Below are 24,846 nucleotides of genomic sequence, written 5' to 3' on the forward strand. Positions count from 1 at the left end.
CCAAGTCTTGCGCTCTCTCAGCTGGGGTTGGGGGGTTCTTGGCTAGGGCAGAGGGAGGGCAACTACTTGGCAAGTGGAGTTCTTTTTCTTTTTTTCCTTTCTTTTTTTTTCTGTAAATGAGTTTTTTTTGCTTCCTGAGCCTTCTCCCATCCTGGATTTTTAGAGAGGCTTTGCTCATACCATATTAGCACCAGGCTGGGCGAGCTGTTATGGGGGGTGGGAAAACCCCAGCCTCTCAAGGGAAATACTTTGTTTCTTGGGGGGAGATTTTTGGAATTTAAAAAAAAAAATGGAAAGAAGAAAAAAAAAAAAAAAAGACCAACTAAAATCCATGACTTTGAGCTCTGCCCGTTTGTTTGTGAGGGAAGTGGAAGGGACAAGGCCAGGGTTGGGACCTCCTGTGTCCCCCCTGTCCCCAGCACTGGGGCTTTCTCAGCTGCTCGAGAGGAAACTGGAGCACCGTCGGTGGTGGCAGCTGTCCCTGTGTCTCATCACCTCCTGCCAGGGCCGCAGGTCCTCCAGAGGCCTGTGGGGCTTTTGCCCTGCACATCCCTTGGGAAACCTGCGCTCTCCCACTGGATTCCTGGGCCACCAGGGTGACATTTTGTGTCCCCCACCCTGTGGGGGATGTCACGGCCCAGGTCTCTGCGGCGGCTGGGCTGTGACATTTGCATGGCGAGGCACACGGCACGTGACATCTTCCTCCACAGGTGGCTGAGGCCATTGTCACACTCCCTGTGCCCTGGTCCCCAAGTGCCACCACGTGCCTCCCCCGCTGATACACCAGAGCCAAGCGCATCTCAGCACCCCAACCCCCTGCCTGTCCCCTCCAGGTGTCCCCTCCTGGCCCCGGGGACAGGGAGCCGGCACACGCTGTCACAGGCGCATGGTCACACCTGCTGCCACTCATGGCACATGTGTCACACGCTGCGTGCTGTGGAATGACACACACGACGTCCCGCACACCCAGAGCTACTGTCACACACACCCGTGGTGTCCCTCACACATCGTCACACACAGCGGCACACACAGCGACGGCTGGCACACATACCTGGCGGCACACACCCAGTGTCACACACCCAGCGCCACACACACCGCCAGTGTCACAGCCGGTGTCGCGGCCCCTCCCGGGCGGGCGTGGCGGCGGCGCTGTCCCCGCCCAGCCCCGCTGTCCCCGCCCCGCGCCCCGGTGCGGCCGCGCCCCGATCCGCGCTCCGCTCCCGCCGCTCCGGGCGCTGCCGCCGCCCTCGTCCCGGCGCCGCCGAGCCCCTCCCGGCCGCTCCCCGCTCCTCCGCCCGGCTCCTCTCCGGCCCCGTTCCGCTTCCGGGCGCGGTTCCGGTTCCGGGGCCGGCGGGTCGGGTCGGGCCGGGGCCGGTGCGGCGCCGGCGGCGGGGCCGGCGGCGCGGCACGATGGCGGACCTGGAGGCGGTGCTGGCGGACGTGAGTTACCTGATGGCCATGGAGAAGAGCCGCGCCGCGCCCGCCGCCCGCGCCAGCAAGAGGATCGTCCTGCCCGAGCCCAGGTGAGGCCCCGCCGCTGCCCCTCCGCTTGTCCGTCCGTCCGTCCGTCTGTCCGCCCCCGGCACCGCCACCCCCGGTCCCTTGGTCACCCCTTCCCGGCACGGCTCGCACGCGCCCGCGGGTCTCGGACACCTCCCGCACACGTGTGTGCCGGTCACACCTGCCCGGACACACGGACATGGAGACACGGATATGGACAGACACGGATATGGACACACGGATATGGACAGACACGGATATGGACACGAACGCGTCACGCCTGTTGCACAGACACACGGACACACACGCGCACACGCATCCTGCTTGACACAGGGACACACGGACACATGGACACGGACACACACACATCCTGCCAGACACAGTCACACCCAGTTGTGCGTCCCCTCTGTCGCCGCCGTGTCACACCCGTGTGTACACACACACCTTCCCCGTACCCAGGTGTGCAGGGGGTCACGGTCCCCACTCCCCCTGCCAGACCCCGATGCCCTCCTGTGCCTTCACTGCCAGGCACCTGTGAAGCTTTTTTAGGGGGGACACTCGTCCCCACCCTCCCTTGGGCCCCTTGCGTGGGACATGCTGTGATCCTGCCACCCAGCGATGTGCCACGCTTGGGTGGGGACACACAGGATCGTAGGACATGTATGCCCCCGGGGCTTGGGGACACAGGAGGAGAAGGAGAGGAGGGGTGGGGAGCAGGGGTGTGTCAGGGGGCAAGGCTGAGCCCCTCCACCGTGTCCCCAGCATCCGCAGCGTCATGCAGAAGTACCTGGAGGACCGGGGAGAGGTGACATTTGACAAGATCTTCACGCAGAAGATTGGTGAGCTGGGGACACGGGGGCTGTGGGGGACACGAGGGGGCACCTGGGCCAGCGCCCACAAGCAAAGGGGCAGGCGTGGGTGGGCTGCACTGGTGGCCACCACAACAGCAAGAGTGGCCACAGGAATGGCAGGGGGGTTTTGGGGCCAGGCTGGACAGGGGTGCCGGGGGGCTGCGCCACGTTCCCCACCCTGTGTCCCCTGCCCTGTCACTTCCCCCCACGCCAGCGCAAACCGTCTGGGGCAGGAAGCGTCTCTCACTTCCTTCTGCCGGCTCCGGCGGTTTCCGGGCACGTCCGCCCTGCTCCGTGTGCCCGGCCGTGCCCCTGCCCCCACTGTGCCCCACAGCGGCCCCCTCACTGCCCCGCGGTGTCCCAGGGTGCTGCTCCCCGTGCCAGCTGTGTCCTTGTCACCCTGCCAAGTCTGCAGTGATCCCTGCTTGGCACTTCCCCAAGCCTGGCACTGGGCTGGCAGCAGGGCTGGGCTGGCCCAGGGGATGTCCCTGTGTCCCTTGGCCTGGGCTGGGGGGCTGTCACCACTCACACTGTGACTCTGTCCTTGCAGGCTACCTGCTTTTCCGGGATTTTGCCTTCAACCAGGCCGAGGAGGCCAAGCCCCTGATGGAATTTTATGAGGAGGTGAGAGAGGGGGACCCAGGGCACAGACCCTCTGTGCACCAGGAGTAGGGTTGGTACCTCCAGGGCCCATGGACACGGTGCCAAGAGCACCACCCAAGGTGGCAGTGCCCAGGGAGCTGCTGGGAGATACTGTCCGAGGGGATGGGATAACCTCTCCCGTGGGACATGGCACCCAGAGAGGCCACAATTCCCAGCGTTCCATGTGCCCCTGTGCCACTGGAGCTATGCTTTCTCCAGATCAAGAAGTACGAGAAGCTGGACTCGGAGGAGGAGCGAGCCGCCCGCAGCCGCCACATCTTCGACCATTACATCATGAAGGAGCTGCTGGCCTGCTCCCACGTGAGTGCCAGGCACTGGGGTGAGGCAGCAGCATGGGAGGGATGTCCCCACTGTGCCCACAGTGTCCTCAGAAGCAGCTCCAAACCCCCCACAGGCTCCATCCTGGGCCCCACATCCCAGCCCTATGGATGGGGGTTCCTCTGCGGATTCCTGCCTCGTGCAGCCCTGCCTGGCTGCTGTCCCTTCTGCCTGAGGTGACACGGTCCTATCCCCTTCACAGCCCTTCTCCAAGAGCGCTACGGAGCACGTCCAGAGCCACCTGAGCAAGAAGCAGGTGCCCCCAGATCTCTTCCAGGTGGGCATCACCTGCGACAGGGAAGGGGTCCTTGCCACCTGTAGCACTCAGAGAATTAATCCTTAGAGGGGGCTGAGGGTCACAGGAGTCCCTGAAAGTGGGAAGGGGGTGTCCCAGGAGGAAGGGGGACCCCAAGGGATTGTGAGAGGGTCCCCAGAATGTTGGAAGTGAGGGGGAATTGCTGGTGGTCCCCATGGGGTGGTGGGACACTGGGGGCTGGAGGTAGCAGGCGATGCTCAGAGGGCGGTGATCGGGACCCTGGATGTCACCCTAGGGGTCCCCAGGGCTGGTGATGTTGGGGTCCCCAGAGACTGAGGTGGCAGAAGCATCCCTGGGGGCTGGAAGTGGCAGTGGGAAGAATATAAAATCCCAGGGGTGGAGGAGACCCCATGTAATGATAGGATAGAGGTGACCTGGGTGGCCCTGGGGACCCAGTGCTGAGCCCTGTGTCCTCCCCAGCCCTACATTGAGGAGATCTGCCAGAACCTGCGTGGGGGCATCTTCCAGAAATTCATCGAGAGGTGAGTTGGGAGGAAATTCCCATGCAGATTGGGGTGTCCCATCCCAGTGTCTCCCAGCCCAGAGAGGGATCAGGGATCCCCACACTGGGGACTCGGGGGTCTCTTCCTTTCCCAGGTGTCCCGGGGGGTGCTCCCTGTCTCCAGACAAATCCAGGGAGTCTTTGAAGGGCGTGTTTCTCCAGGATCTCCACTCTTGCCCTCTCTGCTCTTCCTTGCAGTGACAAGTTCACACGGTTCTGCCAGTGGAAGAATGTGGAGCTGAACATCCATGTGAGCAGGAATCCCTGCCCCTCACCTCCCGGGGAGGGGGATGTGCTTCCAGGGAGTCTCTGTGTCCCTCACCTGGGAAAACTGGGGGAGGGGTTGGTGTCCAGGCTCATCCCAGTCTCCTCCTCACCCCTCCAGCTCACCATGAATGACTTCAGCGTTCACCGAATCATCGGCCGCGGCGGCTTTGGGGAGGTCTACGGCTGCCGGAAAGCGGACACGGGAAAAATGTAATGGAAATGCTCCGGCATGGAGGGACCCACCTGGGATTTTGGGGTGCTGGGGGGTCCCAGTGACGCTGCTGTGATGACACCTGTCGGGGGAGTGTGCGGGAATGTTGTCATGGCTGGCAGGGACGTCACGGCTGTGGGCGGGATCTGGGTGCTGGCCCTGCTCTGGAGACATGGTGGCTGCAGGGACTCTGTGCCCGTCCCCCAGGTATGCCATGAAGTGCTTGGACAAGAAGCGCATCAAGATGAAGCAGGGCGAGACGCTGGCCCTCAACGAGCGCATCATGTTGTCTCTCGTCAGCACTGGGGTAAGGGGACACAGGTGCTGGGCAGGGGACAGGGGACAGGGACAGGGACAGAGAGGATGACCCAGTGTCTCCCACCAGGACTGCCCGTTCATCGTGTGCATGTCCTATGCCTTCCACACGCCCGACAAGCTCAGCTTCATCCTCGACCTCATGAACGGTGAGACCCCAGCCCTGAGCCACTCCCAGGGCACAGAACCCCCTGCCCACGCCTGCTCCGGGTGACAGCCGGTCCCTGTCCCCACAGGGGGGGACCTGCACTATCACCTGTCCCAGCACGGCGTCTTCTCGGAGGCGGAGATGAGGTTCTACGCGGCCGAGATCATCCTGGGCCTGGAGCACATGCACAGCCGCTTCGTGGTGTACCGTGACCTCAAGGTGACCGTCCCCACCCACAGGACATCCCCGAGCCGTTAGAAACCCCTCCACCGCCCCGTGGGCACCCACAGGTGTCACAAACCCTGCTGGAGCCCTCAGAAACTCTGTGGGCACTCGCCAAGCCCAGAGGGCACCCTCAGGTCTAATGGACACGCCAGCAGCAAAATCCCTGAGACTTCGGGGCTGCTCAGACATCCCCAGATCCCACAGAGCCCCCCAGGCTCACCAGCCCCATACCCGTGGGCCACTCTGGGGCTCAGGGTGTCACCCCGTGTCTCTGCAGCCGGCGAACATCCTCCTGGACGAGTTCGGCCACGTCCGCATCTCCGACCTGGGCCTGGCCTGCGACTTCTCCAAGAAGAAGCCCCACGCCAGCGTGTGAGTGTGCCCACACCCCTGCCCGCCCTGCCCCCCTGCCCGGGGCGGCCCCTGACCCCCCTGTGCCCCCTCCCCAGGGGCACCCACGGGTACATGGCGCCGGAGGTGCTGCAGAAGGGGGTGGCCTACGACAGCAGCGCCGACTGGTTCTCGCTGGGCTGCATGCTCTTCAAGCTGCTCCGGGGGTGAGTGTGGGCTCAGCTGGGCACAGCTGGACACAGCTGGGCACAGCTGGGCGCTGCTGAGCCCCCTCCGCCTTCACGCCACAGGCACAGCCCGTTCCGGCAGCACAAGACGAAGGACAAGCACGAGATTGACCGGATGACCCTCACCATGGTGGGTGGGGGCACGGAGGGGGCTGTGGGCAGGGCATGGGCACCCCTCTTCTGCCATGTCACCCACTGGGTCAGGAGCCACACAGGGGGTCAGGGACAGCTGGTCTTTGCCTGGAGCACATGTTTGTGCCTATCTGTGTGTCAGTGTGTGTCCCTGTCCTCGCTCACCAGTGTGCTCATGGGATCTCTCACAGGCCGTGGAGCTGCCAGACTCCTTCTCCCCGGAGCTGCGCTCCCTGCTCGAGGGGCTGCTGCAGCGGGATGTCAACCGGCGCCTGGGCTGCATGGGGCGGGGGTGAGTGTCCCCAAGGACCCCGGGGATGGGGCAAGGTGTGCTGGCACAGCCCCCCCTGCGGCCACGCTCACCTGCCCTCCTCCCTCCACAGGGCACAGGAGGTGAAGGAAGAGCCCTTCTTCAAGGGGCTGGACTGGCAGATGGTGTTCCTGCAGAAGGTGAGGGGTGTGTGCCCCTGGCTGGGGACAGGGACAAGGACACAGATGTGGGCAGCCACCCCTCTGACCCCCATTGCTGCCTGCAGTACCCGCCGCCCCTCGTCCCACCCCGCGGTGAGGTGAACGCAGCCGACGCCTTCGACATTGGCTCCTTTGATGAGGAGGACACCAAGGGCATCAAGGTACCGGGCACGGGGGCCGAGCGTGGGGGCTTGGGGTGTGCTGCAGCCCCTCACCCCGGCATCCCACCCTGCCCAGCTGCTGGAGAGCGACCAGGAGCTGTACCGCAACTTCCCGCTCACCATCTCGGAGCGCTGGCAGCAGGAGGTCACCGAGACCGTCTTCGACGCCGTCAACGCCGACACCGACAAGCTGGAGGCTCGCAAGAAGGCCAAGAACAAGCAGCTGGGCCACGAGGAGGGTGAGTGGGGCTGAGGACCCCCACCCTGAACCACCGCTGGCCACATCCCAGGGGCTGATCCCAACTCCCTGTGATCCCAGAATATGCCATGGGCAAGGACTGCATCATGCACGGCTACATGGCCAAGCTGGGCAACCCCTTCCTGACGCAGTGGCAGCGCCGCTACTTCTACCTCTTCCCCAACCGCCTGGAGTGGCGCGGGGAGGGCGAGTCTCCGGTAAGGAGGGCACAGCACGGGGGGGCTGAGGGGTGGGAGGCGCCTGGGGGGACCCCAGTGCAGGCACAGGGGCCGGGCTGAGCCTGTCCCCCCAGCAGTCCCTGCTCACCATGGAGGAGATCGACTCGGTGGAGGAGACGCAGGTGAAGGAGCGCAAGTGCATCCTGCTCCGCATCCGCGGGGGCAAGCAGTTCGTGCTGCAGTGCGACGTGAGTGTCCCCCCTGTCCCCCTGGCTGCTGGCCACTTCCTGCTGCCTACTGGCCATCCCTCCTGCTGGCTACTAGCCACCTCTTGCTGGCCCTCTGGCCCTGCTTATTTACGCCTTCAAGCCATGCCAGGGCATCAATACTGAAAACACGGGGCAACCCCACAGCCCTGGCACCCTGGGGAGGCCCAACCGCCCTGTGCCCTACCCCGTGCCCCCTCCTGACCCAGTTCCCTGTCCCGCAGAGCGACCCCGAGCTGGTGCAGTGGCGGAAGGAGCTGCGGGACGCGCAGCGCCAGGCACAGCAGCTGCTGCAGCGGGTGCCCCGCATGCAGAACAAGCCCCGCTCGCCTGTGGTGGAGCTCAGCAAAGTGCCGTTCATCCAGCGCTCCCCCAACGGGCTCTGACCCCTCCCTGCACCCCCTTCTCCCTTCCCACCCCACCTCTAATTTATTGGGTTGGGTTCCCGCGTGTCCCCCGCTCTCCGTGTGTCCGGAGGGGTCGGTGGAGGGGACATGCCCGGTGCCGGTGTCACCCGGGGCGTGGCTGCAGTGACGCCGCCGGCGCCGGGCACATGGCCTGGCACCTTCTCCCCGGTTTGCCCCACGGTCCTCCCGGAATTCTCCGGCTCAGATGAAGGCAGCCCCCGTCCCTCCCACCCGCTTCCCAGTGCCATGTGTGCCAAAGGGGCCGGTGGGAACCCCCAGCCGGCGTGTCCCCTGCTCCCTGCGCGGCTGTGCCTGTCCCACGGGTGACAACCTCTCGTGTGTGTGTGTGTGTGTGTGTGTGGCTGTGTGGCTGTGTGGCTCTGTGTGTGTGGCTGTGTCTGAGTGTGTGCCCAGGGGAACCCCCTGTAAATACTGTGCCACGGGTTCCCTGTGCCCCCGGCTCTGCCACTGCCCCTCCTGCCCCACCCCAGGGCACCCCCAGCCCCCTGCCCTCACTCCTGAGGAGAAAGGAGCAGGTGGGGCCCCCTTAAATCAGCCACAGATGGGCATAGGGGTGCCCCCTGCCCCCCAGGCCCTGGCAGCAGCTGTAAATATTGGTCTCTGGTCGCTCTGCTCCTGGGGCTGGAGGGGCACCAGGCAGGGCCGGGGCAGTGGGTGAGTGAGGTTTTCATGAGCAGAGATGTGAGAATGCCAAACAGAAAAAAGAGTTTTTATAATAAAAAGATAGAAAAATACCATCCGGCTCCACCTCGCTGTGTGGGGGAGAGAGGTCTCCTTGCCCACTGGGGGTGTCATGGAGTCCTTGTCACCTCCTGTGGTGTGGGACCTTCCTGTTTGTCGCCCTATGGACACACCAGCAGTTTGGGGACATCCTGGAGCATCGCTCAGCCCCACAGGATGGGGGTCCTAGGCCAGTGTGGGCTGCTGAGGGTTGTGTCCCCCATTGCTGCGCTGTCCCCAGGGATGATCCTGGCTGTCGCTTGTCACCAGGCAGTGCAGGTGCCACCTCTCCTGCCCACACCCTTCCTGTGGGCAGCGTGTCTCAGGGCCAGGGCGCGGCACAGCCCGGCTGGTGCTCCGGCATTCCTGGGGAGTGGCAGGGTCGAGATGGGATGGGATGGGATGGGATGGGATGGGATGGGATGGGATGGGATGGGATGGGATGGGATGGGATGGGATGGGATGGGATGGGATGGGATGGGATGGGATGGGATGGGATGGGATGGGATGGGATAGGATGGGATGGGATGGGATGGGATGGGATAGGATAGGATAAACCCAGGACTGGATGCACGATGGTCCTGTGCACCAGGTACCCACTGATGTTACGATGTAAAAAGGGTCAGGGAGCCCCAGGCCCCGGCAAGGTGCCCAGCAAGAGATGCTGGGCACTGGCAGCCCCCGGTACTGGGGATCAGCTGGGGGCTAGTGGGTCCCTGTTTTGAACCCCAGTGGGCGGGAGTGAGAGGGGGCTGCCCCGGGCTGTGTCCGGTGCCGGTTCCAGTCCCATTCCCGGTGCTGCCGCAGTACCTGTGCCCACAACCACGGTGCCCGGTGCCGTTCCCAGTGCCTGCTCCCATTCCCGTTCCCGGTGCCGATAACGTTTCCAGTGCTCCACTCCCGATACCTCGTTCCCTTTCCCGCTGCCCGTTCCCGTGCCCGGTGCCAATGCCATTTCCGCGCCTGGTGCCAATGCCATTTCCGTGCCCGGTGCCTTTTCCCCTTGCATGCACCGTTTCCCTTCCTGGTGCCCGCGCCCGGTGCCAGCGCCCGTTCCCTTTTCCCGTCCCCTTTCCCGGTGCCCGTTCCCGGCGGCGATGCCGTCCCCTTTTCCCGTTCCCATCCGCCGCTCCCGGTGCCGTCGCCTGTTCCCGGTGCCCGGTGCGGCCCCGCCCCGCGCCGCCGCGCTGCGCCGCCGCCGCCCCCGCGCAGCCATTGCGGGCAGGCCCCGCGCTGCGGCCCGGTCCGTCCGCCCCGGCGGCCCCGGGGACATGGTGCCGGGATGGCCCGGCCCGCCGAGACCTTCCCGCTGCACCGGCTCGTCTGGCACAACCGGCACCAGGCGCTGGACAGCGCCCTGCGCGCGGGGACGGTGGGAACGGCGCCGGGAGCGGCAGCGGCGCCGGGGAGCGGGCACCCCCCCCGCCACGCACCGGCACCGGGAACGGGAGCGGGCGGGAGGGGAGGGGATGGGAGGGAGAACGGCGGGGTCCGCAGCGCGGGGGTGGGGGACTGGAAGCGCTGGGAATGCTGGGGGGGGGGGACTGGGAGCGCTGGGGGAAACCGGGAACGCTGTGCGCGGGGGGGGGGGGCGGGGGGGATGCTGGGAGGACTGGAAGGAACGGGAGCGCTGCTGGGACTGGGACCACTGGGAGATATTGGGAGCACTGCGGGGACGGGAAGCCTTGAGGGACTGGGGGCGCTGGAGGGAGACGGAGAGCATTAGGGAAGGCTAGGGACACAGGGCACTGGGAGCTCTGGGGAGAAGACTGGGAGCATTGCAGAGGGACTGGAAGCACCAGGGAAGACTGGGGGACAGGGGACTGGGAGAACGGGGGGCACGGGGGGGCACAGGGGACTGGAAGAACTGGAGGGAGGTTGGGAAGACTGGGAACATGGGGACCTGGTAGCACTGGGTGGGGGTGAGAGCACTGGAAGCATTTGGGGGAACTGGGAGTGCTGGAGGAAGACTGGGAGTGGTGTGGGGACTGGGAGTACCAGGGGACTCAGGGGACTGGGAGCGCTGGAAGAACTGGTGGCACTGGAAGGACTGGTGACACTGGGATAATAAGGGGCTGTAACAGGAAAGCAACTGAGAACTCTGGGATCAGGTTGGCAGCACTGGGAGAAGAGGGGGCTGGGAGCACCAGGCCTTGGGAGCATGGGCGACACAGGGGGAGCACTGGGGTGGCGCAGGGAGGGGGCAGTGACCCCCCCACCCTTCCAGCACGACGTGGAGCTGACAGACCCGCGTGGCCGGACGCCCCTGGAGCTGGCCGTGTCTCTGGGCCACCTGGAGTCGGTGCGGGTGCTGCTGCGGCACAACGCCAACGTGGGCCGGGAGAATGCCAATGGATGGACGGGTACAGGGACACCACGGGGACTTGGGGACACCATCCAGGGGTGCAGATGGCCTCTGGCTGATGACACCTCGTGTCTCTAGTGCTGCAGGAGGCGGTGAGCACAGGGGACCCGGAGATGGTGCAGCTGGTGCTCCAGTACCGTGACTACCAGCGGGCGACACGGCGCCTCGCCGGCATCCCCGAGCTGCTCAGCAAACTGCGGCGGGTACAGCCCCCCAGAACTGCACCCCGCACCCCAAAGCTCCCCAGGGACACCCACCAGCCCTACCCCTTCACTCAAGACTCTCCACCTCTCCAGTGACTCCAGCAGAGACTCCCCCAAGTCTCCCCAGGACCCCCTGTCTCCTCCATGGCCCCACTCTTTCCCCAGGGACACCCTGCCTATCCAACCCCACTTCCGCACATTGCCCTGATGCCCACCCAGGATCCCCCAATACGGATCCCCATCCCTGCTCTCCAGACTACCCATGTCCCCAGTGGTCTGAGAAGGGACCCCCGTTCCCCCCAGAAGCTCCCATTGACCCCATTCTTTCCCAGGGGACTCCGTGCTAATCCTTTTCCTCTGGGAGACGCTGCTTATCCTTCCCTGTGGACCTGCACTAATGACCCCATTCTTTCTGATCCCCACCCAGGACCCCAACAGGGACTCCAATCCCTGCTTCCCAGACTCCCCCCCCTCCCCAGTGACCCCAGCAGGGAGTCCCCAGCCCTTCCACGTCCCCCACCATGCTCCTCATCCCTTCCAGGCATCTGACTTCTACGTGGAGATGAAGTGGGAGTTCACGAGCTGGGGTGAGTGTGGCTGGGCTGGGTGGGGGAAGGGGATCCCCAGGGGACCCCCGGCCGTGGGGCTGAGGGGTCCCTGTCCCCGCAGTGCCCCTGGTGTCCAAGGTGTGTCCCAGTGACGTGTACCGTGTGTGGAAGCGTGGCGAGAGCCTGCGGGTGGACACCACCCTCCTGGGCTTCGAGCACATGACGTGGCAGCGCGGCCGCCGCAGCTACATCTTCAAGGGGGAAGGTCAGCTCCCACCCCCTGCGGCCCCTCGGTCACCCTGGGGAGCCCCCAACCCCCTGCACCATAAGTTCACCCCCGTAAGGACCTCTCTGGATTTACTGGGGACCCTCCAGTCTTTGTGGGGAGCCACAGACCCCCTGCACTATGAGTGCACCCCTGTAAAGACCCCAGATTCCCTACAGGGACTCCCCTGGAGATCCGCCAGACCCTCTGCATTATAAATACACCCATAAGGACCCCCCAGATCCCCTCTAGGGACCACGTTGGATTCCAGCTCCCCTCTCCCGAGCAGAGCACCTCAGTTCCTGTGCATGTATCAGGGACCCCAAGTTCTCCAGATCTCCCATGGGAAACCTCAATTCCCTCTTCTTGAGGGAACCAACTACGCCCCTACATGTACAAGGGACCCCTAATCTCCCCAGATCCCCAGTGCCCCCCAGGCCAGGGGTTGTCACGGGGTGACCCCTCCGGTGTCCCCACACAGATGAGGGGGCCGTGGTGATGGAAGTGGACCACGACAAGCAGGTGGTGTACACAGAGACGCTGGCGCTGGCCCTGCACGAGCCCGAGCTGCTGCTGGCAGCCATGCAGCCCACCGAGGAGCATGTGGCTGGCCGGCTCACCTCGCCCATCGTCTCCACACACCTGGACACCCGGAACATCGCCTTCGAGAGGTGGGAAGGGAAGCACTCAGTGGGAAGGGGCCGCGCGAGGGGGAAGCACAGGCAAAGGGGAAAGAAATGTTGGTGCAAGAGGGTGACCTGAGGCCTCCCCACTCCGCCAGGAACAAGTCTGGGATCTGGGGCTGGCGCTCGGAGAAGATGGAGGTGGTCAGCGGCTACGAGGCCAAGGTGAGCACGGAGACATGGGGGGACAATGGGGACACCCTGGAGTGTGGCAGGCCTGACGGTGTCCCCACACAGGTGTACAGTGCCAGCAATGTGGAGCTGGTCACCAAGACCAGGACGGAGCATCTCTCTGACCAGGACAAGTCACGCAGCAAAGGTGAGAGTCTCTTCGCTGACAGGGGTCAGCCAATCAGGAGTGTAACACAGTGGGGACACACCACCCTTCCTGGGTGGCACAAGTGTCAGGTGTGGGACACTGTGTGTGGGTGTGACATGTCAGGTGTGGGAAACTGTGGGAATAATGTGACAGGCATGGGACAGCGTGCGGGGTGTCACCCATGAGGGGTGTGGCCGGTGACAGCCCTGGGAGTCCCTCCCACTGCTCACACCTCACCCTTGCACCCCTCTTCTCCCTCAGGCTCCAAGACCCCCTTCCACTCCTTCCTGGGCATTGCGCAACAGCATGGCACCCACAACGGGGTGAGTGGCCATCCCAGGGGTCCCTGGGAAAACTTGGAGTCTCCAGGGGGGCTGAGCAGTGCTGGTGTCCCCACAGGCACCTGTCCTGCAGGCTGCCAGCCCCACCAACCCCACAGCCATCACCCCCGAGGAGTACTTCGACCCCCACTTTGACCTGGAGACCCGCAACATTGGGCGTCCCATTGAGATGTCCAGCAAGGTGCAGAGGTGAGGCCACCGCGCCAGGGTCAGGACCTGTGGGATGGTGACAGAGTCCTGGGGATGTGACACTGGGCAACAGGACCCATGGGGTGGTGACAGCGTCCTCGGGGCAGTGCCACTGTTGTCCATACCCCAGGGGTGTGGCCAGGGCCCCAGGGCAGTGGCACTGGGGTGGTGCTGGTGGCCGGTGGCCCCTCTGGGTCCCCGTGCCCACAGTGGTGCCCGGGCAGGTTCAAGGCGACGCTGTGGCTGTGTGAGCAGCACCCGCTGTCGCTGGCGGAGCAGGTGACGCCCATCATCGACCTCATGGCCATCTCCAATGCCCACTTCGCCAAACTGCGCGACTTCATCACCCTCAAGCTGCCCCCTGGCTTCCCCGTCAAGATCGGTGAGAGGGAGAGCTTCATTTGGGGCGGGATTAATTGGGGCAGGAATTCACTGGGGCCTTAACTGACCCTCGTACCCGCAGAGATCCCCCTGTTCCACGTGCTCAATGCCCGCATCACGTTCAGCAACCTGTGTGGGTGTGACCAGCCCCTGGGCTCCGTGCGGATCTGTGCCCCCCAGGAGCCCTCCGGCGCCCACCCCGCTGGCACCCAGCCCTCTGGGGCCAGAGGTGAGGCTGGGGGAGCCAGGGGGGTCCTGGCACCAGGGGCTGCCGGGATTCTGTGGATACAGAACGGGGTGGGCTGCAGGGTGATGTGGGGTGTCACTGGATGCCGTGGGCAGCTGTGGGGCACGCTGGGGTGTCATGAAATGCCATGGGCGCAGCGTGCCGTGGATGTGGTGTGCCGTGGGACACTGCGGGGTGCCGTGGGGACACCCGAGGGTGCTGAGGGCTCCCCTGTGTGTGGCAGCGTGGCCGTTCCCGTGCGAGGTGGAGGCGGGCGTGTTCGAGGTGCCGGCGGGGTACACGGTGCTGGGCGCGGGGCGCAGCGAGCCCCTGCGGGATGAGGACGACGACCTGCTGCAGTTCGCCATCCAGCAGAGCCTGCTGGACGCCGGCACCGAGACCGACCAGGTGCGGCCACGCCCCACACCTGGACACGCCCCACACGCATCTGGACACGCCCCTAATGTGTGGCCACACCCCACAGGTGACCATATGGGAGGCGCTGACCAACACCCGCCCGGGCGCGGAGCCGCCACCCTATGATGAGGACCTGCAACTGGAGAGGTGAGGTTCCATCTGTGGGGGCGTGGCCTGGGGTGCCACACCCACCTCACCTGGGCCGGGCCAAACTGGGAGGGATAGGGGTTAAAGGTGTCGGGGTGGGGCAGGTACAAGGTCCATGGGGGATGGTGGGGCAGAGGTTAAAGTGTCAGGGTGTGGCCAGGGGAGGGGCTGAAAGGGAGGAGCTTCTTGCCGCTCCAAGGGTGTGGTCATAATGGGCGTGGCTAACCGCAGGTGTGGGTGTGGCTAGCGGCTGGGCAAGGCGTGTAGGGAAGGGCATGGCTCCAGGCCATTTAACGGCCGTCAAGGAGGTGTGGCTACCAGGGGTGGGGCACAGGTGTGCCAGAGGGGGTGTGGCTTCTATGACAGGGGTGTGGCTCCCATGACGCGGCCGTGGCCCCGCTGCTGTCACCTCCCCAGGGCCCTGCAGGAGAGCATGCTGCTGCAGGCCGGGCCCAGTGCCGAGCCCCCGGCCGCCGGGAGTCCCCCCGGAGCGGGCGGCGGGAGCCCCCCGGGCCCCCCCGGGTACGGCAGCTTTGCGGAGCAGCTGCGCTTGGCCATGGCGCTGTCGGAGCGGGAGCAGGAGGAGCGGGAGCGGCGGCGGCGGGAGGAGGACGAGGAGCTCCAGCGCATCCTGCGCCTCTCCCTCACCGAGAAGTAGCGCCCCGGGGCGCTCCACGCAGGCACAGGGACGTCCCGTGTGGGGATGGGGGTGTCCCATACGGGGTCACCCCACGCACGGGACGCAGATGTCCCGCGTGGGGACACCCCTTGCAGGGATAGGGACACCCCACCCAGGGGACACCCCAATGTGGGCACTGTCCCACACCACTGGCACAGCCCAGCCTGGGGAGCGGCCGGTGACGGGATGGCCCCCCCATGATGGGGACCCCCCTGATGTGGGCACAGCCCCCGCACAGGGGATTTGATCCAGGGATCCTCCTACCCCCGGGACCCCCAATCCAGGGCTCTTCTCCCACCAGGCTCAAACCTCAGCCCAGGGACGCTCACCTGGGGACTGCCCCTCCAGGGATACCCCTGTGCCCAGGACCCCTCCCTAGGGACCCCCCTCCTCTTTGGTGTTGTACTGTGACCCCATGGGGGGCAGGACGGACCCGGGGGTCCCCGTGGGATGCAGGTGATCCCTGTTTTAAGGCACTGCAGTATGGGGGGGACTGCTGGGGGACCCCCAGGCCTCATCCTTTGGGGCACTGGGGGGCAGGGGGGCCCCGAATGTCTGTACATATACATATACATATATTATATATATATATATATACACACGTGTGTCTGTGCCTGGGGGTTGATGGGTGGGGTGTCCCAGGGGTGGAGCCTGGGAAAAGGGATGGATCCTGCTGGTAGGGTGGGACTCAGGTGATGGGGCTCATCCAGTAAGCACTAGTGTGGGTGGCACTTGTAGGCTGCTCCTCTTCAGCTCGCCCCGAATCTGGCCCTGTGCCCCCATTCCTGGCCCAGGGATTGATTTGTTTTGCTTATATTACTTGGGAAAAGACCCCTGCCCAGAGAGTGGGAACTTGGCTGGGGACACATGGTGTCACAAGGAGTCCTTTGGGAGTGACCTGCCGGGGACACTTGGGGCATTCCCACCGGCTGAAACCTGGGGTGTCCCAGGACCCGGGGACCCTCAGGGGGTCCGCAGTTTCTGGGAATCTGGGGAAGGCATCACACGTTCTAGGCGCCTGGGAGAGGGTCCCAAGTGCCAGGGGCCCTCTAAGGGTTCCCACTTTCGGAGGAGCTGGGGGTCTCAAGTGCTGGAGTGTCAATTTTGGCTTGTCCCCACGGATGTGGGGCCCGAGGGGCTTCGGGGCACCGGGGAGGTGCCGCGCTGAGGGAGGGCGGTCTGGGGGTCCCGGCTGCGGTGTTTCCGTGGCGGGGGGAGCCGTGCCGTGCCAGGACGTGCCCGGGGCCGTTCCCGCTCCCGTTCCCGTTCCCGTCCGGGCGGGGCAGCGGCGGCGCTTCCTGGTGCGGGGGGGTGGCGCGGCGGGGCATGGCGCTGGTGACGGTGCGGCGGGCGGGGGGCTCCGCCGGGGGCCCCGCGGTGAGTGCGGCACCGGGGCGGGCGGGGATGGGGCATCCCGGTAGGGTCGGCACGGGGGGTGGGCGGGGGGTTCCCGGAACCCCGAGAGGTCCCGGTGCGGGCTGGCACGGGGGCTCCCGGGGGAATACGGGCTATCCCAGAGCAGCGGGGGTACAGGGTGTGCCGGGGGGTCCCGGAGCTCCTGCGGTGCTCTGGGGAAATGGGCCCGTCCCGGGGATCCCGGTGTGGGGAGTACGGGCTGCGCGGGAGTTCCTCGGAGCCCCGGGAGTCCCCGGTGCTCCGGAAGGTCCCAGCGTGGAAGGTCCCGCTGTCCCGGGGCTGCCAGCGCGGAGGTGGAGGGGTGAAGGTTGCTCCGGCCGCTCCCTGTGCGGGGTCATCCCAGGCGCTTCCGATGGGACTTTACTGGGAGTTTACCGGGAGTTGCTCTCAGCACGCGTTGGAGTTTCTGTACTCCCTGAGGGGTTTCCCCATAGTTAAGGGAGGAATACGGAGGTGTGGATGGGGGGAGGGAGGAGGGGGTGGTTGTCCCAAGTTACTCCCACTTTCCGCAGCGCTCCCAGTCCCTTCTCTGTCCCAGTGTCCCCCAGTGCCCTCTCCCCCCACTCCAGTAACCACTGGGCCTTTTCCGGGTGTTCATCCCAGAGCCCCCCTTCCAGTGCTTTCACCCAGCCAAGGGATGGGGGGCACAGGGACAGGACACCTCCCCTGCCATCCCGAGGGGGTTCCCCGTGGATCCATCTCCACAGTGGGACCCCCAAAGTGTCCCTACACACCCCGTGGGGCCCACATTATCTGGTGGAGGGGGCGGGTTTCAGGGGTCACTGGACTGTGGCACCCATGGTGGTGGGAACTTGTGGGACCACCGAGCCTGGTCCATACCCTGGAGTCACATTTCCCCCAGGAACAGCCTCCCAATTTGCAGGAGGAAGATGCTCCCAGACGTGGCCAACTGCAGCGACGGTGAGAGGGGGTTCCAAAACCTCGGGGTGGGCGACACTGGGGTGGGATGGGGACACTGTTTCCCCCTCTTGGGGGAGCACTCTGGGGGTGCCCTGGGCGCTCAGGACCCTCCTGCTCCCCAGGCAGAGCTTCGTCATGGTCAAGGGGGCTGCGCGGCTGCTGCCTGCAGAGGAACCCCCCCCAGCCGAGCCCCCCCCGGCTGAGCCCCCCAGCCAGGCCCCGGGACAGCAGGAGCAGCACCTGCACCTCATGATGCAGCTGCTGCGCCCCCAGGACGCCATTCGGCTGGTAGGACATTGGATTCCTCCCTCCAGGAACATGGGGATGGGATGTGGACAGGGAAAGAGATGGGTGGAGACAAGATGGGGAGAGGAATTTGACAGGATGGGACAGGATGGACTGGGCTGAGAATGGGGTGGAATGAAGGTGGGGACAGGACGGGGATTACATAGGTCAGGACAGGATTGGGATGGAAACAGGAACATCGAGGAAGGGTATGGGAATGCAGCATGGATGGGATGGGGATAGAGATGGAATGGGAAGTGATGAGGAGGTTTTGTTGTTGGGACAGTCACAACACACAAAGTGACACAGTGAAATCTTCAGAAGAAAATCTTCTGTTTATTCTCACAGCATGCTGTCTTTTATACACTTAACAAATGTTATCCACTCATTGGTCACAAAAAATCAACATTTGACCACTCATTGGTCACAAAAAATCAACACAACGTTCATTGGCACAAAAAGTCTCCACCGCTGTTTTCAACCAACATTCACAAAACTTTTCCAAGCACACTTCTTCCAGCTGCAGGTTGTTTATCTCCCTCTCCTTCTTCTCGGTTTCCATGCCAACGACCTTGGTGAAATTCCTTTCAGGGGTAAAAATGGCTCTTATCAGTTTCTTCTTCAGCTAACTTACACTTCGGGCTTACAGACCAGCTGAAGCCCTTTCCACAAGGAGGGGATATGGCCCAGCCTGATGCTCCTCCCCGGTCACTGGGAGCATGGGGAAGGGGCAGATGCCCCCTCCGATGCCCCCCTTTCCGGCAGGCGGTGCGGCTGGAGTCGGTGCGGCCGCGGCGGGTGCGGTACCTGCTGGTGGTGCGGCCGGAGGAGGCGGGAGCCGAGGCGGAGACGGCGCTGCTGGGAGTGGATTTCGCCCACGAGGGGTGAGCGGGGTGCGGGGAGGGCGTGGGGGGCCGTCGGCACTCCCTGACCTCTGCCTGCCCCAGGGCCACCCACTGTACCCTGGGCATGGTGCTGCCCCTCTGGAGCGACACCCAGGTGTTCCTCGACGGCGACGGGTAAGGCTGGGACGGAATTTTGGGACAGGGAGGGGCTTAGAGAAGTTGGAGTGGCCGCTCTGACCCACTTGTGTCCCCGTGGGGCGCAGGGGTTTCAGCGTGACATCGGGGGGACAGACACGCATCTTCAAGCCCATCTCTGTGCAGACCATGTGGTGAGCGAGGCCCGGGTGTGACCATGGGGGGTGTGGGGACCACCCTGGGCACGGGGGGTGTGGGTGGCATGGTGAGCACAAGGGGAGTGGGCACCACCTCGGGGACTGGGGACACGGGCACTGCCTGGGGCACAGGGGATCTCAGCTCCACAACGGACACAAGGGATGCTGTCACCATCCTGGGCACGGGCTTGGTGGGCACCATGCTGGACACAGGGATGTGGGCACAGGGGATTTGGGTATCACCACGGGCACCACCACGGGCACCCGGGCACAGTCATGGGGAAGGAGCTGGGGAGGGTTTGGGCGGTACCCACACGCCGAGGACGGCCAGTGAGGGGGACACAGCTGTCGGGGGGGCAGTGGCAGTGCAGGGGTGGCAGGTGCTGTGCGGCAGGGCCGTGCTGCAGGAGCTGCACCGCGCCTGCGAGGACGCGGCCCGAGGCGGGCACATCCCCGGCGGCCCCGCACTGGCCTGGGCCCGGGACTACGCGGCGGTGCTGTGCTCGGAGCAGAGCTGCCTCAACGAGTGGCTGGCCATGGCCGACCTCGAGTCCGTGCGCCCTGCCTCGCCCACGCCCCTCCGGTAAGCTCCCTGCCACACCCACGACCTGCTGGCCAATCGCTGCCGCGCCTGGCAGGGCGTGGCCTGGGTGGGACTGGTGACGCCAGTGACAAGGCGGTGGCGGTGCCAGGCCCGCGATGCCGGAGCTGTCGGAGCAGGCGGTGCGGGCACTGCTGCGGGAGGTGATGGCCGCTGCCGACCTGGAGAACGTCACGTCCAAGGAGGTGGGTGGCACCGGGCAGGGTGTCCCGGGGACGGGGAGGGCCGGGCAGGGCCATCCCTCACCCAGGGTGGTGCCCAGGTACGAGAGGAGCTGGAGCGGCGCACGGGGCACAGCCTGGCCGAGCACAAGGATTTCATTGACAACGAGATGCTGCTGGTGCTGGCGCAGATGGATCGGCCTTCCCGTGTCTTCCCGCACCTCTTCCTGGTGGGCAGCGGGGCAGGCAGGGTGGGCGGGGCGGGTGGCAGTGTCCCCTCCCCTCACCGCTGTCACCGCACAGGGCTCCGAGTGGAACGCAGCCAACCTGGAGGAGCTGCAGCAGAATCGGTGAGCACGGGGTGGCACTGTCGTGGGGCGGCATGGGGTCACCATGGGGTGCCCCGGGGGTGTCACTCGTGTCACCGCAGGGTCACCCACATCCTGAACGTGGCACGGGAGATCGACAACTTCTTCCCGGCGCTGTTCACGTACATGAACGTGCGGGTGTACGACGAGGAGGCGGCCGAGCTCCTGCCCCACTGGAACGACACCTTCCTCTTCCTCTCCCGCGTCCGGTCAGTGGGCCCGGCGGGTGACACCTCGGGGGACATCAGGGGCACAGAGGGGCAGGGGTCGGAGATGGGGCAAGGGAGAGGGGGATATGGGGAGGGGTCTTGATGACTCAGGTGCTGTGGTACTCTGGGAGCTAGGGGGTGCTGGGGCATGGGATCCTGGGGAACAGTGGGATGGCTGGGGGACACTGGGACCGCTGGGGACACAGTGACCCTGATGACTCCGGGGTGGCTGGGGGACACTGGGAACCCTGTGGACACGATGTCCCTGGGGACTCCAGGGTGGATGGAGGACACTGGGAGCCCTGCGGACACGGTGACCCTGGTGACTCTGGGGTGGCTAGGGGACACTGAAAGCTCTGTGTCCCCGAGTGCCCGCCGTGCCATGGTGCCAGCAGTGGGTGTCGCAGGGCGGCGGGAGGCCGGGCGCTGGTGCACTGCCGGATGGGGCTGAGCCGCTCGGCCGCCACGGTGCTGGCCTACGCCATGAAGGAGTTCGGGTGGCCCCTGGAGCGGGCGCTGCGACACGTCCGGCACTGCCGGCCCGGAGTCCTGCCCAACCCCGGCTTCATGCGCCAGCTCGACTTCTACCAGGGCATCCTGAGTGCCAGGTGGGTGGGGACAGGGTGGGGACAGGTGGGGGGAGACAGGTAGATTGCGACAGGTGGGTGGGGTCTGGCATGACCACACCGCTATGGGATAAAAGGGTGGGGCTTGCCGGGACCACACCCCTTTGTGTGGAGTGGGTGGGGCTTTTGTGGCCACACCCTAGCCAGGATGGTGTGGTTGGGGGAGGAGCCTATGGGAACACCACCCTGCCGATTGGGTGTGGCTCCCAGCAGGGGGAGTGGCCAGGTGCTGATTGACAGGTCTGTGGCAGCCGGCACAGCAGCTTGTGGGAGCCCCGGGCAGCCGAGCAGGCGCCGCACCCCGAGGAGGACACCGTGAGGGACACAAGTGGCCTGTCCCCGCTGGCCTCCCCGCTGGCCTCCCCGCTGGCCTCCGAGGAGGAAGCAGCTGGTGGGGGGCTGCTGGGGGCCTCCCGGCGCCCCCGAATCTCTCTGTGCTCTGTCATGCGCAGCATCAGCCTGCTGGAGACCCCCGAGCCCCCCGAGCTGCTGGGGGAGCCGCTGGCCGGGGAGGTGAGCGGGGGTCAGGGTGGGATGGGGGGTCCAGCTGTGGGGTGACAGCAGCGTGGGATGACCCTGCTGTCCCCCCTCAGGTGTTTGAGGCCACGGAAGAAGCAGAGGGTCCCTCCCCGAGGTCACGACCCTCGTCCCGCCCACGCGGCGTGGTGCGCCAGGCCAGCCTGGATGGTGGCCCCGCCCCGTTTTGTGACCACACCCATAGTGATGACCACACCTGGTGCCACACCCACGCATCCGGCCACGCCCACACTGATGAACCAGCTCCTTAATTTGGGGGGCTTGGGACAGCGCCTCTTCGCTGCCATAGCAACAAGAGGGCGTGGTCTGTGCGTAAAGGCGTGGTCAGACAGCCGGCACGCCCCGCCCACGCCTCGCCCGCATTCTGGGGCTGGGAGGTGCCTCAGCCTCGGCCCCACACGCACGACCAGCGACACCGCTCCTGCACTGGCAATAAAGTGTGGAAATGGCAGCCCCTGATGTCTTTGTGACCCTGAGCATCTGCAGGGTGGGGTGCTGTCAGCAGGGACCAGAGTGAACGCTTTGGGGGCAGCGAGCGGGCACAGGGACCCAGCGGCGCCATGTTGTGCGGCACGGAGGAAACTACGAGTCCCGGCGGCCTTTGCGCGAGAAACACAACTTCCGGGTTGCCATTGCAACCGTCGCGGCCTGGAGCAGGACTGGCACCTAGACTGGAAGCAGGGCTGGAATTGCTGATGGAATCGGGACCGGGGCATTCCCGAGGCTCGCCAGCGGAGGACTGAAGCACGCAGAGAGGCAGCAGCTCGCTGTAGCCATGGCATAGGGGAAAGTCGGGTGGTCCCCCCGCCACCCTGTGCATCAGCCCCCTCCCACCATGGCATCTCTTCGTGTTATGTCACCCCTGACACACAGGACGCCTTCCACTAGCCCAAGTTGCTTCAAGATCCATCCAACCAGGCCTTGGACACTTCCAAGGATGGGGCAGCCACAGCTTCTCTGGGCAATCTTTACCGTGGCCTCACCACCCTCACAGGGAGGAACTTCTTCCCAAAATCCCACCTAATGCCACCCTTCCAGGGAAGGAGGTTCCTGGCTGGAACTGCCCCCGAGACTGCTGCCATCCATCTCCTTGGGCTGTTCCTGTGGCTGGAGCCATCCCAGACCCTTTGCCCTTCCCTGGGGCACCCACCAGGTTGGGACTGACCCTCTGCCAAGGAAGGAGTATGGGAATCTCCCTCCTTCTTCCCACCAGGAGGGCACAACCCTGAGCTGGCTGGGTGTAGGGTGCTTAATTTTGGAGGGGGTCCACCTAAACACCTCTATCCTGTGCCCAGCAGAGGAATTCTGTCCTTGTAGAAGATATCCAAGGGACTGGAGCAGGACAAGAGCAGGACCAGATCCAGCTGGATAACACGATCCAGAGGGTCGGGAGCCTGCAGTGCGAGTGGGATGGGAGTTGTGGGTGGCCCCCCACCCATCCCACCTTATCCCAGGTTACTGCTGGCTCCAACGCTCCATTGCAGCCTTGGGATAGAAACAATTTATTTTATTGATGAACCAACAGAAAGAGCTGGTGAATTAAGCCATTGAGAACCTGAATAATTAACAGACACATCATGTCATTTATGATTTTGCACACAGCAAAGCTGCTAATTAGGGCTACTAAACATATGAAACCCACAGGACACTGTAACTCTTCCCACCCCACTGCAGGACATCCCCAAATACACAGCCACCTGCCTCACCCCCCCTATGCTCACTTTCACTTGATTTTATACCTCATTCTTCATTTTTTTTGCCCCAGTCCTGGTTAAAAAAAAAAAAATCCCACCTCCCTTTCTCCACCCAAGAACAGATTTTTCTCCCTGAGTCCCAGTTGGGTGGCATTAACCTGTGTGACTGGACACCTCACCTGGCTTTTTCTGGGGGGGAGGATGCAACTCCCTGCCCTCCTCCTGCACCCCAAGGGCTTCACCCCACCCTGTGCCCCCCCCCGCCCAGACAGCACACGGCACCCCTTCCTTCGCTCACACCAGCTTTAATCCGCTCGATGTCCCTGGAATAGGGTCTGGGGGCGTCAGGAATGGTTCCCCACACTCCTTCGGCGCAGCGGCTCAGAGCTCGTACTCGTGCCAGAGGCTGCGGGAGCACAACGGGGGTCAGCGGGAAGGGCGGGGGGCACCGGGAGAGAACGCCCTGTGCCCCCCACCCATCCCATCCCACACCCACCTGTAGGTGACATCGGGGTTGTCCCGGTGCTCCAGGAGGGCGTCACGGATGGGCCCGGGAGGGCTCAGCCCCAGCTCTTGTGCCCGCTCCCAACGCTGCAGGCGGGTGATCCCTGCGGGATACCGGGGGCTCAGCGGGGCCGGGGCGAGCCCGGGGCCACCGGGACAACCCGGGGGAACCGGGGGCGCTCACCGGTGCAGGGTCCGTATTCCCAGGAGAGGTCGAAGCGCCGCAACATTTCCAGGAGCGCCGGGTCCGGGGAGGGCTGCGAGAGGGAGCGGGAACAGTCCCGCACCTTCACCTGCACCTTGTCCTGGTCCTTGTCCTTTTTGTCCTTTTTGTCCTTGAGCCTGCCCGGGGGCCGCCCCGAGCCCCGCCGCCGCAGCCGCCGCGGGAAGGAGTCGGTGATGCGCCGGGGCTGCTGCTCCATAGCCCTGCGCGACATGGAGCTGGCACGGCCCCGCCAATACCGGGAACCGGGCGGGACGGACCCGCCCATGCCCGTGGCCGGGCGGAAGCGGCGGGGCCGGGCTGGGGAAGCGGCCACGGGCACCCTCGGCCACTGCCACCGTCGTGGTGGTCCCGGTGCCCCGCCCCTCTGGGCACCCCCCGGCTGTGCCCGGGTGTTGTCACCCCCCAGTTGTCCCCGCCACCAGCCGTACTGTCACCCCCGTGGCAGTTCCTGTCACCCCGAGAGCACTGTTACTTCCATCCCAGGGTTTCTGTTCCCCTGGCACTGTCACTCGTGTCAGTGACTGTCACCCCAGCCACTGCCACCCCCCAGTTTTGCCTACTGCCCTCTGGCATTGTCACCCATGTGATTGTCCCCAATACCTCAGCACTGTCACCCCTGTGGTTCTCCCTGTTGTCCTGGACATTGTCACCCCCCTTCCAGAACTCCCCATCACGCTGGACACTGTCACACCCCTGCCTGTCCCCATCAGCCCCCCAAACCATGACTCACGCTGCGACACTGCCCTGGCCCACTCTGTCCTGTCCCACTCTGTCCTGTGTGTCACTGTCTGCCCCTCCAGTGCCTTCCGGTCCCACCCCCAGCTGTGGTGACACCGCCCCGGTTGAGAGGGTAGCACCGCAGGTGCCAC

At 65.0% G+C, this 24,846-nt stretch overlaps 4 protein-coding genes across 10 annotated transcripts; 3 read left to right on the plus strand and 1 right to left on the minus strand.

Moving 5' to 3' along the window:
* The first annotated feature begins 1,267 nt into the window (after positions 1-1,267).
* GRK2 (G protein-coupled receptor kinase 2) lies at positions 1,268-8,497 on the plus strand. 2 transcript variants are annotated; one of them, XM_066187324.1, is made up of 21 exons: positions 1,268-1,523; positions 2,263-2,339; positions 2,902-2,975; positions 3,213-3,314; positions 3,535-3,609; positions 4,069-4,130; positions 4,349-4,400; positions 4,536-4,627; positions 4,836-4,935; positions 5,014-5,092; positions 5,180-5,310; positions 5,594-5,688; positions 5,766-5,873; positions 5,958-6,024; positions 6,218-6,318; positions 6,410-6,476; positions 6,563-6,658; positions 6,735-6,897; positions 6,978-7,114; positions 7,213-7,323; positions 7,566-8,497. In XM_066187324.1, exons 1-21 carry the CDS (start codon positions 1,411-1,413, stop codon positions 7,725-7,727), a joined length of 2,064 nt encoding a protein of 687 aa, XP_066043421.1. In that variant the 5' UTR covers positions 1,268-1,410; the 3' UTR covers positions 7,728-8,497. The 2 variants fall into 2 exon arrangements, with proteins under 2 accessions (XP_066043421.1, XP_066043420.1); XM_066187323.1 differs by having other exon boundaries at positions 1,270-1,523; positions 7,210-7,323.
* A 1,190-nt stretch (positions 8,498-9,687) lies between these two features.
* ANKRD13D (ankyrin repeat domain 13D) lies at positions 9,688-15,820 on the plus strand. Of its 2 annotated transcripts, XM_066187325.1 has the most exons (15): positions 9,689-9,861; positions 10,717-10,852; positions 10,933-11,057; positions 11,599-11,644; positions 11,727-11,870; positions 12,352-12,541; positions 12,652-12,718; positions 12,791-12,872; positions 13,134-13,195; positions 13,272-13,402; positions 13,627-13,784; positions 13,866-14,012; positions 14,254-14,417; positions 14,494-14,573; positions 14,991-15,820. In XM_066187325.1, the coding sequence occupies exons 1-15, from the start codon at positions 9,772-9,774 to the stop codon at positions 15,229-15,231; spliced, it is 1,863 nt and encodes a 620-aa protein (XP_066043422.1). In that variant the 5' UTR covers positions 9,689-9,771; the 3' UTR covers positions 15,232-15,820. The 2 variants fall into 2 exon arrangements, with proteins under 2 accessions (XP_066043423.1, XP_066043422.1); XM_066187326.1 differs by lacking the exon at positions 13,866-14,012 and having other exon boundaries at positions 9,688-9,861.
* A 745-nt stretch (positions 15,821-16,565) lies between these two features.
* Positions 16,566-22,027, plus strand: SSH3 (slingshot protein phosphatase 3). Of its 4 annotated transcripts, XM_066187330.1 has the most exons (14): positions 16,566-16,629; positions 17,552-17,589; positions 17,712-17,877; positions 18,640-18,758; positions 18,822-18,893; positions 18,983-19,048; positions 19,446-19,634; positions 19,744-19,837; positions 19,915-20,043; positions 20,117-20,163; positions 20,244-20,390; positions 20,798-20,998; positions 21,268-21,529; positions 21,610-22,027. In XM_066187330.1, exons 1-14 carry the CDS (start codon positions 16,579-16,581, stop codon positions 21,802-21,804), a joined length of 1,776 nt encoding a protein of 591 aa, XP_066043427.1. In that variant the 5' UTR covers positions 16,566-16,578; the 3' UTR covers positions 21,805-22,027. The 4 variants fall into 4 exon arrangements, with proteins under 4 accessions (XP_066043427.1, XP_066043424.1, XP_066043425.1 ...); XM_066187327.1 differs by lacking the exon at positions 16,566-16,629 and having other exon boundaries at positions 16,717-17,589; XM_066187328.1 differs by lacking the exons at positions 16,566-16,629; positions 21,610-22,027 and having other exon boundaries at positions 16,717-17,589; positions 21,257-21,419.
* A 1,012-nt stretch (positions 22,028-23,039) lies between these two features.
* POLD4 (DNA polymerase delta 4, accessory subunit) lies at positions 23,040-24,808 on the minus strand. 2 transcript variants are annotated; one of them, XM_066187335.1, is made up of 4 exons: positions 24,708-24,808; positions 23,936-24,177; positions 23,744-23,855; positions 23,040-23,653 (listed from the first exon to the last, which is right to left on the minus strand). In XM_066187335.1, the coding sequence occupies exons 2-4, from the start codon at positions 24,171-24,173 to the stop codon at positions 23,629-23,631; spliced, it is 375 nt and encodes a 124-aa protein (XP_066043432.1). In that variant the 5' UTR covers positions 24,174-24,177; positions 24,708-24,808; the 3' UTR covers positions 23,040-23,628. The 2 variants fall into 2 exon arrangements, with proteins under 2 accessions (XP_066043432.1, XP_066043433.1); XM_066187336.1 differs by lacking the exon at positions 24,708-24,808 and having other exon boundaries at positions 23,936-24,319.
* Between the last annotated feature and the right edge of the window lie 38 nt (positions 24,809-24,846).

This window comes from Chamaea fasciata, unplaced genomic scaffold, assembly GCF_029207755.1.
Source record: "Chamaea fasciata isolate MVZ Bird 193981 ecotype frontalis unplaced genomic scaffold, bChaFas1.0.hap1 SCAF_7, whole genome shotgun sequence".
Taxonomy (NCBI): domain Eukaryota; kingdom Metazoa; phylum Chordata; class Aves; order Passeriformes; family Sylviidae; genus Chamaea; species Chamaea fasciata.